At 41.8% G+C, this 14502-nt stretch overlaps 1 protein-coding gene across 1 annotated transcript; it reads left to right on the forward strand.

Moving 5' to 3' along the window:
* Positions 1-8269: 8269 nt before the first annotated feature.
* On the forward strand, positions 8270-11969 carry LOC109977684 (intestine-specific homeobox). Its single transcript, XM_020627392.3, has 5 exons — positions 8270-8711; positions 8813-8866; positions 8982-9130; positions 9463-9576; positions 11128-11969. The coding sequence occupies exons 1-5, from the start codon at positions 8492-8494 to the stop codon at positions 11296-11298; spliced, it is 708 nt and encodes a 235-aa protein (XP_020483048.2). The 5' UTR covers positions 8270-8491; the 3' UTR covers positions 11299-11969.
* Positions 11970-14502: the final 2533 nt, after the last annotated feature.

Raw genomic sequence — 14502 nt, forward strand, 5'->3', positions numbered from 1 at the left:
CACTTCCACATAATCTTTTATGTTTTATGTCCCAGGAGTCCAGGGAAAGTCTCCCGCTGTCAGTTTCATATGCGAGAAAGCAATTAGGGAAGATTTCAGGGGTAGCCTGCCTAAATTCCTTAAAGATGTTTGGGAGTGCATGTGTGAGAACAGCTTTAGATCATTTTTAAATAGAGTCACTGGAAAAATATGTGTCCCTCACTGATTTCTCAAGAGTGAGGAATCTGGAAAAATCTTAAAAAGAGTGTCAGTTCCTTTAGGAACACTTTGGTATTATGTTACTAACAAACATTAGTACGTAACACTGGTCAAGAAATCTAACTATCTTAGAAATTTAAATTTCATGTTTAATTTGCCATATACATATTTATATAAGTGAATGTTTATTGTACCTGTCCCTCCAAGAATGAGTGCAAAACATCAGTTGTTTTCCCGTCGCGGGGGGAATGGAGCCGATCCTAGCTGTCATTGGGCGAGGGGCGAGGTTACACCCTGGACAGACAACCAGCCACACTCACATTCACACCTATGGGCAATTTTAGTCACCAATGAAGCTAAGGAGCTAAGAGTCCAGAGTCTTTGGACTGTGGGAGGAAGCCGGAGTACCCGGAGAGAACCCACGCATACACGGGGAGAACATGCAAACTCCACACAGAGAGGCTCCTGTCAGACGGGAATTCAAACCAGGAACCTCCTCGTTGTGAGGTATTTGCATGGTGCAAAACAATACCACTCATATGTGCTTTAAATTAAAAAATATATACAAATGTCAAAATATCATATGATGGAGTGTTTTGATACCATGCCAGCAACAAGATTTACAAATGATATATACCAAAGCATGTTTGAATGAATGAGAACGTCTCTTGTTCATGTAGGGTATTAACATGTCGATAATTATCTTTAAGCTAAGCAGAATTTTTAAAGCAGTTAAAGTGACAACGGGGAAGCCTTGGTCAGAACCCTGGAGCAGTGTGAGCTTGTAAATATGCTCCAAATAGAAGACGTTGTAGGAAATGAAGCTCACATGAAACTCCCACAGCACAGAGAGAAGTAGAGCAGAGACATCATGGGGTCTGCTGCTGTGTGTGTGCATGTGACTCCATGCAGTTTACTGTATCCAGGATCAATCACATGGCAGGTAGTCCATGCCTGGGAGAATCGGCATTCCTTAAAATTACAACTTAAATGCTAAAATCGGCTTGTTATATCATGTCTCGTGTGTGTGTTTCATGTGAGCTGTGATATTAAATGTGTTCGGCTTCACAGCCAGCGATTGAGAAATAAGCTGCTAACTAAGCAGTCGATGTCATGTGCTCATTAAAGCAGCTAATCAAAGCTCTGAGAATACATTAATCATCTTTGTGCATGCTTGTCCCCCATTTTCAGAGAAAAGACGGAAGGACTTTCTTTAAGCCTGTGACCTGAAGTGAACCACATGAGCCCGTTATTGATCCTTAATTCACATCTGAGCTCTGCGTCAAACTTTAACACAGCAGCACATGATCCCAATAAGCTGCAGAGACAGTTCAGAAGTTTGTCTCAGAGACTTTTTCATAATCAAATTTGGAGAGGGGCAGCGAGCAATTAATCCCTGAAGACAGGGCATCCTTTGCCGATTAATGTGTTGCACATATTGGATTTGAAGGCGGTGTCATAAAAGATCTAAAATTAGCCTGTGACCTAACAGTATTAGTAGGTGGAAGGGAGGGTCATGACTTGTGTCCGCAGACATAAAAATTTGCTGAAAAAATTTGCAACTTTTGTGAGACTCATATGGAAGCATCACTGCGCCCCCTCTGCTCCCCCTTACCCTCCTGGTTTCTGCTACGTAGCTCCGCCTGTCATGGAAAGATCATTATGCTGATGTGCTAAAACTAAACTGTCTGTGACATTTACAAAATACTGTTGTTCATACTGACACCTCTGCATTCACATCCCTTTTACAAGACCTCCTGCCTTCCTCCGAACTGAGATAGACACTGTCTAGACTATGTTTAGCATTGAACTCATAAAAAGTTGGTTAGAGGTTCTGAATGTCAGTTTCGATTAATTTCCGATTAATTGCCCAGCCCTACTCACACTTCTTGTTCCTCATGCAGTTTTAAATCTCTTAGCAGAACACAAAACGTCTCACTTATCTGCAGCGAGATGGCTGTCATACCTTGAGTCCTGCCACTCTCCTCACTGCGGTGAAGCAGAGATTTAAGTCATCTGTACTCCCAGACCTGACCTCTCTGACCAACTTCTGACCAATCCAGATTTCATTTTCTATGTTGACGGCTTAGCCTCTCGTGTCCTGACACAGGACGTTGTCTTTATGGTTATGCTGTGACTGACTACTATGAAACTGTTCTCTTTTGCCTTCTTATTACTCAGCACAGGCAGCAGAGCTGGTGGCCTTAACTAAAGCGTGTAAACTAGAAGGGAAAATCTATCACCACAGATTCCAGGTATGCCTTTGGGGTAGTTCATGATTTCGCATTCACTTCGCTCTGAAATGACCTCCTCCCTTTCCAAACTTACCTATAAAAGCATTTTTTCTCTTTGTCTTCTTTGAGCTTTGTCACAGACCGCTCTTGTTCTCTGTGCTTTGTCCTCTCTTTGCAAACAGAATTAAACTCAACAAAGACAAATTACTTGACTCAAGATCTTTTATTCAAACAAACTCTTATTAACTGACTTTTAAACCATTAACACTGGACTGTCTCGTCCCAACATCCACCTGACGCCCAGCCACCGCCATCGGACTCTGTTGTCTGTGTACCTACACTGTCATCTACCGCACTCTAACACAAGCTAACCGCCAGTGTTTGTCACCTGCCTGTCAAACAGGAAGCAGACCAACTCCACGTCCACGGGTAAAAGCCAACACAATGTTCACCCTCGTTTTATTTATTTATTTACTTTGATTATATTTTCTCTCCTTTCCTGCTACATCCATGTCCGTCATAATCCCCAGTTTGAATCATGTCCAATCGCAGCCTGTGCGCTGTCATTGGCTGGAGGAAACACACCAGCTCCCCGCCTAGATTCAACCAAAACAAACCAAAACATGAAAATCCAGCCAGAGGACAGGGTCTCTGCAGGCAGTCACCACCACACATGTACGGAGGCCCAGAAGGGACAATGGGGCACCTTTACTTTTGTCTATATTTTATATTTTAAAGATAAAAGCTACTGACTTTACCTTTACTATTGTCGCTAATGGTCTCGTCATATAGAGGTGGTAATATGTATCTGAGTGTGTTCCGTAACCAGCTAAAGAAAACTCCTCACAGGAGCTTTAATGTGGATGGCAGGAAGGAGCAGTGTGACAATACAGCTGTTTCTGTCAGTATTTCAGGTCAAAAATGATCCTCTGTCCTGACGAATGTTATGTGACCAGGGGAACAAAACAGGTTTAACATGGCACTACAGTAGATTTAATACTGTATCAACAGGAGAACCAAAGGCCGTTGAATAATAGAACAATGAAGTTGTTGTCCGTACTGTAACATGTTGCACAAGTCCAAAGCAGAGACAACCTGGCTGAGGTCATTCATAATAAATACAGGCCAAAATTATTACTTTCAATTGTTATTTATTCTGATTTGGCGACTCACTGTATCCTGTGACCCTGCTTATTTTTCAAAGAGTGCAGCTTTGAGTTACTAATCACTCACAGCAACTTAACCCTTGTTTTCATGTTCCCAGGTAGTAAAATCTTTATTCAGACATTGTTTACTCATCAACAAACTGAAGAGGTCGATATGTGTATGTTTACTACTGTACAATAAATGAGCAATAAGCTTCCCGACGTGTAGTTTTACATTTTTGTCCCTTTTCAGTGAGTCCACTCATGACTTCACACTGTGACGACAAGAGACTTGTGTTAGTAGTGTTGTAGTCAAGACCACATTAACCCAGACCAAGACATACCCGAGACCAGAGTGCTCCAAGACCAAGACAAGACCAAGACATCGAAGTCAGAGTCCCTCTGGGTTTGTTCTCAGCTTTGTGTTCACACTGACAGAACGGCGCTTCCTTCAGCTTGTTCATGTATTACTCAAAGGCTAAATATGTTCTATACATGTTTTTTTTTGTTTTTTTTACTTGAGTCCCTCCCCGTTCAATGAATAATCCTGCAACCTCTTTGGGGGGAAGAGAGCTAGCCCCCGCCCACTCAGGGACGCAGTATGTGAAAGAGGCATGATGGCGGAGTGGCGGCACAAGTGTACAGATGAAGGGGAACCGTCATACTTTTCAAAGAAAATACTTTCTCAGGTTTAAAATACTTAGAAGAAAGTATCAGAATGGAGATCAGTCCAATAAACGTCTGCACTCGGTCAAAACACTAAGGGAGGGGAGGAGGCGAGCGGTGCGCTGAGGGAGTATGTTTAGGTGCAGAAGTGTGACTTCTAACTGAGAAAAGTTGCTTCTTTTTTTTCTCTTTCTTGTTACCGATCTTTGTTCTCCCAGAAGTCCACTTCCTGGTTGAGGGGATGGTTCTCTCATTAATGCGCGCCCATGAATGCACCATGCTTCACCAGGTGATGGCATCTTCAATGTATCAAGTTTGGAGGTAAGGGCGGTTGAAAGCATTTAAATCAGCCCTAATTGTTGGTGATTGCTTTAGCTAGATGCATGCAATTTTACAGTCTTGTTATCAGTCAGCTGGGACCTCCTGCGCGAGGGGTTTGGTAAAGCTTCCCTGTTTGCCTGGATTATGAAGAGATTAGATTTGCTTACCTCAGAGCTGTGCTTTAATATTAGAGCTCTAAGAAAAGTTTCTGGACTGAGAAAGACGGGTACTTACTGCAACAGAAATTCTTGATTACAACAGGGGGCAGATTTGAAGGAAAGGTGGATTAAGGTGAGGAAGCTGTTACAAAAAGTTGTCTTTAATTGTAATCAAGGGATTATTGCTTTCAGAGTTTTTGAAACTATGACCTGAAGGGACCAAACTAAGACTTTGTGGGAAAGAGAAAAGAAGCAGATGTGCCAAAATCTGCAGTCCCTTTAATGACCACTAATGGCCATCTCTGAGTGAGCCTATCCCCATAAGACCCCATGTTATAAAGATCAGCTGAGTTCATTGACAGCCTGCCTCATAACAGAGTTGTGGCTCTTTAACTTGTTTCACCGTTTTGACGAGAGCACAGGGAATCAAAATGTATACGTCTCAGCAGATGCCGTTTCAACACAAGTCTGGTTCTGCTCGAGGTTTCTGCCTTACCATTGTTAATTTGCTAAATGTCACCTAGTGCAGTGAACATGGTGGATTAAAGAAGGACGAATGTGCAACATTTGACACATAAATACTATCCTGTGTAAATGTGTCTTTGAGTCATGACTGTCTACAATGAGTGAGAAGCTTGAGTCCCGCTGGCTGTGTTGCTGTCAGAGCCGTGTTTACAGGGATGGCCGGCTCCTCCCCTTGTGTATAAAAGCTGTTTCAGTCAAGGACTAGAGAGAAGAAGAACATACTCACTGATTATTTGACTGTAATATAAGCGTTTTTAGATCACGGCCATTCTGTGTCAATTTACATGCAATGTGAAGCTACGAGCTTACTAAAGAGCGCTAACATTAGCATGCTAACACAACAATGGAGGCCACAGGCAATTGCAGCTCAAGCAAAGGACAATTTTGTCTGCCGCCTGCACTTGACTCCTTTGTGTGGATGTGAGTGGAGGGGGGTTGTGGGAGAGCGGAGGCTTCAGTATGGTGGAGGTGTCGCCAAACATACGTTTTTTTTTGTTTAGATACTCAAGGGCGACATTTACTGGGATCAAAAACTTACACATTCTTCCTTTAATGTTGGGTCTTTGAAGATAATGTAACAATGAGTACAGTCTACACCTGCTCTTTCTGTAAAGTGTGTCTTAAGATAACATAAGTTATGAAAAGGGGCTATTTACAGTAGATATGGATTGATAAATGTACAGTATTGGCCACTACTGTGAAAAAAACAGGTAGGCTATATGATGCTGATATGGACTCTCAAAAGCAGCTGTTGATGTTGTTGGTGATTACAATATATATGCTCTGCCAAAAGGCCTGAATTGCTTGTCCTAAGTGTTGCCTATATGCAGCAAGAAAATCAGATTTTGGTGCCTTGCTCAAAGGTGTCTACTCTGTAAATTGCATCTCTCCAGTTACCACACCAGTTTGTAATACTTTGGTCCACACCGGGTCTTGATACCCAAGTTCCTACAGACTGAGCTACTGCGGCCGTAATGATATGTCCCGTCTTATTTAGAGACACTGAACAAGTTAACTTTGGGGTGTTTTATTAGCAGCTTTGTCCTGGCTAGAGTATAAGGAGCAGGAGAGAGAGGAGGCAGCCAGCCTTCAAGCAACTTAAAGGGATACTTCACCCATTTGCATTAAGCTTTGTATCATTAGAAACCTGAGGACGAGGACCCCGGGACGGCTTGAGCTGGGGTGGACTGGTTGTGTAGGTGCTCTCACTGTTTGCCTATGGACACAGAGTCTGTTTTCTGCCAGGAATTTCCAAGATGACAATTCCCTCTGGAGGAAATCTCGGAATCAGTTGAGGAAACGGCCTTATGTGTAGTAAATGTCTGTAAATAGAGCACCTTGGTGTCTTTCATCCACAAGAGCCAAAAAGACACTTTCTGCCTTTTCTCGGTCAAGAAGGCACCAACTTCAAAATGTATTTCACATTTCTACTACATATATGACCCAATGTCAATACAGATTCATGTTTCAACAGGTGGAGTATCCCTTTAAGTGTACGCCTTCTGTTGAAGGAAGGGTTGTTCATTGAGGCCTTAGTGTGCATTTTTCTTGTTGGTTTTGTACTTTCATTTGAGATTCATCAGCTTCTCTTGTTTTGTTTTTTTCTAAAAGAAGCTTGTGTTTGGTTGAGAAGTGTTTCTGATTTTGTAAATGAATTATTTTTAAATTAGCTTATACTTAGTTCCTCCTTCTTTTCCCTGGGTTTTATTTTTTATTTTAACTCCCCTCATCTCCTAGACCACTGGTTCCCAAAGTGTGTGGAGAGGGGTTGCGAAATACCTTCCTAACACAAATTTGATATGACTTGAAATTGCATTTTTTACCCATTACATATTTGTCCCATCACAGTCATTGAGGTTTGCTGATGACTCGCCCCCAGTTGCACCTAACGCTAGGCTGAAGCATAGGGTAGACCGGGCCTTCGCAGTTGTAGCCCCTAAGCTGTGGAACCAGTTGCCCCCCCCCCCCAGGCTGGCACCCACGTTGTCTGTAAATCTCGTTTTTAAAGTGTATCTGTATGCTTTCCCAGACCCAGTATAAGAGTTTGTTTGTTGTTGTTTTTTCTTTTCGCTCTGCTTCGATTTAACTTTGTCTATTGTCATCCTATTTGATGTAAAGCACTTTGGTCAACTCTGTTATTTCTAAATGTGCTCTATAAATAAAGTTGGATTGGATTGGATTATTGTTCAATAGTCTTTAAGTGAGATTTGTGTTGAAATGAAAGTAAAACATTTGACCGTAACAATGTTTGTTTTATTTTGTTTAATTATTTTAACGTTCTGCTGTATTCTTTAGTGATGTTCTAATGTCAGTGTTTGGATAGGCATATTAGTACGTGTTGCTGTGGGCAACGTTAACCACTGATCACACCTGTGTGTATGTGTGTGAGATGTTCTGCTCTGTGATAATCTGCTATGTTTGTTGTAGTTTACGTGTGTATTACTATGTGATGTTTTAAATGTGACATCTCGGAGAATGTAACTGGCAAGTCAAAAAAGTGTGACAAAAGTCTGAAAGGGGTGTTTTTACGTGTTCTAATCATTTCCATGCAGGAAGAACTCTACAGTTTATCTTTGAAAGACGAGGGGGAGCAAAGTGAATGCACTGACAGGCCAACACCACTAGATGGAGACAAACCAAACACATCTGTCTGTTAACTGGGTTTGTAAAGGTGAACTGAAGTGTAAGGGGGCATACAGAGGACAAGGTGATAAAGACTATCCCTCCCATAAAACAGCTGATAAGAAAGAGTAGCAAGAGAAATTAAATGTATTATTTTATGGCTGAATACAATCAAAGTGTAAATCACAACTACAGAACAACAATGACCATGGGCCTGTAATGCAAGAGTTTGTTTTAACAATGAAAGCAATAAAACCCTCTGAACAAATGTAACATCTCAGTTCAATAAATGGTGAGTGGAGGAGTGATAAGGAAAGATAATATCAGAAGAATACGTTTACATATTTACTATGAGCACACAAAAAAAAGCCTTGACATGAATTGAACAGATTGCTGATATTTCCTAGAAGTATGAGGTGGTTATGTAGTGTTTGCTCCTCCCTATGGATGACCATGTGATGCAGGTCAAACGCAGAGCTGCCCTCGCCGTGAACAGGGTAGAGAGCAACAAAGATAGTACAGAGGAGAAGAAGTGTCTTCAAAGGCTCAGAGGCGTTTGGACATTTTGACTTCTTTGAGTACAGCTCGGGGAAAACAAAAGAGATATCTGGTGACTGAGCTCATGGCGGGAGGTGATAATAAACTGTTGGAAATGTGGAGTAAAGAAGAGAAGGAGTTCTGCAGGGAGAAAGGAAGCGAGTCCCAGCCGAGCAAAACGTTATCCCACTCAATCGAAGAAATCCTGAGGAGGCCGACGTGCATCAGCAGAGAGAAGAGAGTCCATCGCACCTGGTCTGTTATCAAGGCGAACACCAGAAAATCTCCCCAGCTCTCATGTGCAGGTATGTCATTCTTTAAACAATCACAAGAGGATCTACTTTCATAAAGTCCAAAAATCATTTAAAAAGTTGTTATTAATGGTGATATTTCTCGCTTCTGGTAGAAACTGAAATGAGACTACTTGAAGACTCTCCAAAAGTCACAACAGATTGCACGAGTGAGTACATTCACATTTAACTTTTGAATAAGTAGCTTAAAGATTGAATCACTACATGTTTAAATTATGCTTTTAGTGAGAAATCTAAATGTCTGGGACAATCATGTGCTTGCAGGTCAGAGGAAGAAGAGGCAAACGAGGGTCACCTTCACGACGTTTCAGGTGCGGGAGCTGGAGAGCGTCTTCCAGCAGACTCACTACCCGGACGTGAGCGCCAGAGACCATTTGGCCTCTCGCCTGCACCTCACTGAGGGCAGAATACAGGTGGGACACTTGCAGGTTATCACAACACTGATCACACAGAGACTTTATTTGACAGACAGAGTAAATGCTGATGTTTCACCTAAGCTGGTGTAACTCATAACTCGGCTAATGCTCACTTGTTGTCGGGCTCTAATCCAAACTGCTCTCAATCGAACAATGGTGATAATGATGAGACAACTAACCTCCTCCTGAATGAGAACTAACACTTGTTACCTGAAGCACACTAAGACTGATTCACTCTTCAAGTTAAATAATAGCTCTCAATGGATAATAAATGTGTTTTTAAAGTTGCATAAATTGAGGAGAATCTCACAAATGTGTCTGTTTTACAGATTTGGTTCCAGAACCGCCGCGCCAAATGGAGGAAGACCGAAACACTGAAGGACATACAGCTGCTCAGTCGACATCACATACAGTCCCCGAGTCGGCCCCTGTTTTATTACAAGGTAACACGAGACGACTCATCAGTAACACTGCTCAACTATTAGCTCAACTAACTACTACTTTGTTCAAATGCACAACAGGGTTTCCCACCTCCACTGTAGAACTGTATACACATATATAAACACAGAACTCAGCTCAGCGTGAAGATGATCTTTGACAATGTAGAGCAACATGATATTTGATTTAATGCACTTTGGCGCAAGTTTTCTGCCTTAAACTATAATGTCATAAAACACACAGAGGCTGTTTTCAAAAAACGCCTACTGCATTCTGTTGAACGCAGCATGCGGTATGTACTGCCTAGTGCATTCAACTGTAGTATGTAGTCTGACCTCCAGTCGGTGGTAATTCTGCAGTATGTCTGTCCAGGCTAAGCTGGTTTTCAGGCTTGGAATGAGGAAGTAAACAACAACCCAGCTGACGACAAATGCCGCCACAGTGAAGCGTCCATGTACAGTCTGAAAAAAGCTGACGAGAGATTCATTTAGATTTGAATTAAACTGGTGGTGGTTTGGTCTTATTGTGATGGTTTCCTCTGTTACGATTGTCAATGCTGTCCCTCATTTAGATCTGTGACCTGGCTTTGCATTGTGGGAAACAGTAGAGACTGGTCTGATGCACACTGTAGATTCTTTCCCCCGGATAGTAAAGGCTGGACGAGCAGCATTCAGTAATTTATTGTTTCATTTAATAATCATTATCTGCTCCACTTACCGCTGTCTGCTTTCCTTTTTCCTCTTGTTCATCTATTTTTTCAATACCTGAAGGATCATTTCACTTCATTTTCCTTCGGTGACTTTCATTGAAAAAGTTAGTTTATCACAGGAATAATGCATATGACATTTAGCAGCGCAGCAGGACTGAGTGCTGATAGTTACGGCCGCCTTAGGTTTCCTAATGTCTTTACAGACGTTTTACAGTTTGTCAGCCCTTGAGGGGCCCCCTACTGGCCTGGGGCTCATAGCGTTTGCATGCTTTGATTGTTGACAAGCGCCTGTGAGCCTGTCCATTATTAACTCTTAACTGGCTACCACTCTCTCTCTTTTTATCTTCATAGCTTCATCCGTCATCGTCCTCTTCCGTCTCTCATCCTCAGCTTTTGTTTTAAACCGCACAGAGACAAGCTAACTGGCTTCTCTGTAGCATGAGAACCGCTGCATGCTGCCAAAGTTACATCGTGCTGAAAACAAGCGACCAGGGCGCTGTGTGGACAAGGCATAGACAACTTTCCCCGCTAGTTAAACTGATTGCACATTAGATCGACTTTGAGAGAGCTTTTTTGAAGGCAGAAAAGTTTCATATTGTTGCTTTAAAACACACATCACAGTTCATTTCTACCAGTATATTTTGTTATTTAAGATAATTGTGTAATTTATGCTCACAAATGTAAACATTTGGAGATGCAGTAAGCAGTGTTTATACAGTATTTTAGTTACTATGACATCACATCACATCATGGTTAGCGATCTCACTGTGCAGCTATCCCCGGTTACATCAGCATCTTCTGATTGTTCCTCTGTGATAACCTCTCTCTCCATTATGTCCTCTCGCAGCTCTCACAGATGCCCCCCCTGCAGGCCGCGTGCTGGCTGCCCTGCTGCTTACCTAAACCCCTTCAGTCCAGGCGGTTCCTCAGGGCCACATTAACCCCCGACGTGCTGACTGACCAACATCCCCCAGATCACAGGACTCTGTATTTTGACCCGCTGGGGACGGTCAGATAGCACCTTCAGTAGTCTTAAAAAACAAAACCCCATTGTGTTATAAGATTATAAGAGTGTGTGGTGCTCAAGACTACATTACAGTTTAGTGTTTATTGTGTATATAGGCCTTGTGTATATAGTGTGTACTCATCAGGAAGTAAAAACAGATGTGTCAACAACTGGACGTTTTTTCTTTAAGTTGAATGTTAAACACTTTTATTCTGACGGGCTTGTTTGGCTCCCTGTCTTTTAAAATGTCTTGTAATAAGTTTGTGTTTGATGTTCTTGGTGAAAGCATGTGTGTGTGTGTGTGTGTGTGTGTGTGTGTGTGTGTGTGTGTGTGTGTGTGTGTGTGTGTGTGTGTGTGTGTGTGTGTGTGTGTGTGTGTGTGTGTGTGTGTGCTGTGTTATTGTGCAGGAGAGCATTTTGATTTATTTATTTTTTTCATGACACCACACTTCCTTGTCAGAGATAAGATTCAGCAGGTCCATAAACTGTTCATCTGTGTTTGACTTTCTGACGACCTGTCCTTATCTTAATTTGGACTCGTAAACCGAGGTCACTGTCGGGCCAGCCGAGGCTTTACAGAATTCGCTGCACAGGATCAAAGGGGAACACAAATGTTCAAATGTTCAGGTAATATTTGTGCTGCAGATACATTTTGAAAAACTATAAACGGAAAAAAAAACCTTTTCAACTTCTTATCTTTCAGGCAAGCTATAATAAACTTTATTTATTTACACATCACACAGTTACAAAGAGCTTCACATAATCACAGAGTAGGGACGGGTCGACAAGCACACATAGATACTAGAGCTGTCAGCATTTTAATCACGATTAATCTCACACTATTTTGTCCCTTTAGGCTCACCGTAGATAGTCATCCTCAGTGTCTCCCTGTAGTCTGATGTAAAAGAAGGACACTGCTGCGTCTTTGAATGTCTCATTTCACTTTAACAAACTCTCAGACAGTTCATCTGACGAGTCCAAAGTAATATCCACCTGATGACATCACACATTGACCTTATGACATCACACATTGACCTTTGTTACCGTTCCTTTGAGCTGTTTGACGTCAGTTAGGGATCCCCAAACCAGAAGGTCCTAACTTTATTTCAAAATAAAAGCATGGTTGAGGGGCGCAGAAAGCCTAGTGGTTATGTTGCACGACGTCCCCGTTGCAGCGGCCATAAGCTCCTATCCGACCTCGGCCCTTTGCTGCATGTCATTGCTGACTCCCTGTCATCTCCCAACACTTCCTGTCCGGCTGTCCTATCCCATAAATCAAAGGGCAAAAGAAATAGCCCAAAAATTAAATTAAAAAGCAGGGTTTAATCAAACAGTAAGTAAAGTACTTTTAGCTTAAAACAGCTAACACTTTAGTAGCTGCAGCATTATGTGTAGACGTGTGAGGCTGCTGTTCTTAACCGTCTTGTAATATTTATGTGAACCAGGTTGAGTACATGAAATCTGTCTCTTCTGTTCCCGTGATAAACTTCATTGGAAGGCCTCCAATTACTGCTTCAATTGATCCCACATAGACCTTTTTCCTAGAAGTGTTACACTCTGTTCTTCAAATAATTGCCAATTATAAGCGAGATAACGCGGCATCACCCTCACTATCGACGCTATGAAATGATTACCTTTATCAAGCCTCTGAGTGTGGTTCAACTTTTCACCCCACTCATATCTGCGTTTATTGCCTCTGTTTGCTGTGAGATAAATTAACTCCCGGTGACGTGACAGAGGGCACAAATATGTTGATGGAGAGAGCATCAAACAGAAGAAAATAAAACACACTTGTGTAACAGTCATTGTGTTCTGCCAATCACAAATTGGCATCCAAGAAGTCTGAGTTCGATGAAAACATGATAACCCTCGAGATAAAAAGATAACGCTGAGGTTAAATGAGGAAATCTCGAAAACAGAAATCTCTCTGTTCCTTGTATTTTATCACTTTAGATGCTTTTATGACACAGAAACAGTAAGTTCATTATCATTAGTGATACTTACTTTAGAAACATGTGTTACACATCCTATTTTTCTCACCTCAGTACATGTCATTGTACTCCTGACCTTGTGCTAACAGACATATGACTAAGAAAACTGAACAGGTCATCATATCTGTCTGACGTGTGTATTTTTCTGGCTCTAAGCAGGCTTATTAGATAACAACTGGCTGTTAAAGGTGACACATTCTCCTCCTCTTCAACCAGTGTAAATAAGTCTCAGAGCTCCTCAAAACATATGTGTGAAGTTTCTTGTCCTAAATCCACTCTGATCCTGTCTATAAACCCCTCTATTTCAGCCCTGCTCAGAACAGGCTGTTTCTGTGTCTGTACCTTTAAATGTAAATGAGCTGTGTCTGACCACGCCCCCTCTCTGGAAGGGCTTGAGTGGCTTCAGCTTTCTTGCTCCATGTCCTATTGTTTACGGTGAGAAGGCAGACTCAGAGGGCAGAACAAACACCTAGCTGTGGGAGTGTCACCCACCTGGGGGAGGGGCTACTGCCCTTTGTGATGTCATGAAGGGAAAATCTCCAAACGGCCTGTTTGAGCACACATTTTCTGAAAAGTGGAGCAGGCAAAAGACGGAGAGGATGGACTTTTCTCATAATTGGGGGGTTTGTAGACAGACTAGAGACACATATTGTTAGAAGTGTACCTAGCATATGTGACCTTTAACAAAGGGGTAAAACTTATGCATGCTAACTGTTTGTCTTGTGCAGATGAAGGTGAGTAAAACTATGATTACCATATTATAATTTTTATACTTTAGTTTAGTTTTAGTTAGAGAAACATGGTGGAGCATGATTTGCATAACATGTGACCTTTAATGACTGTTAAAGGAAAGCCGTCAGGTCAACTACGTGCCTTATTGTCCCTTATCCTTCATCAAATCAAAACATATAAGTTATCAAAAATTCACCCCCGGTACAGTGTGTGCTGATGGAGACATGAGTTAATCAGACCTATTTGGGTTTTTTTTTAACCAGACCGTAAACATGTTTATTTCTGCTGTAAAAACAGGCTTTTTAAAAAAATGTATTTGACTTCCAGTACTTCTGCCCCCAGCCTCTAGTAGACACTCAACGAACTGCAGTTTATTGCACTTCAACTTTGGCTTAATTTTTTCAACACAGCAAGTGGCTTGGATAAAACCACGTTGTCCACAACTGTTGTCAAAATAAACACAAACCTAAAGTGTCTCCCATGAGCTTTCAGT

This window comes from Labrus bergylta, chromosome 7, assembly GCF_963930695.1.
Source record: "Labrus bergylta chromosome 7, fLabBer1.1, whole genome shotgun sequence".
Classification (NCBI taxonomy): domain Eukaryota; kingdom Metazoa; phylum Chordata; class Actinopteri; order Labriformes; family Labridae; genus Labrus; species Labrus bergylta.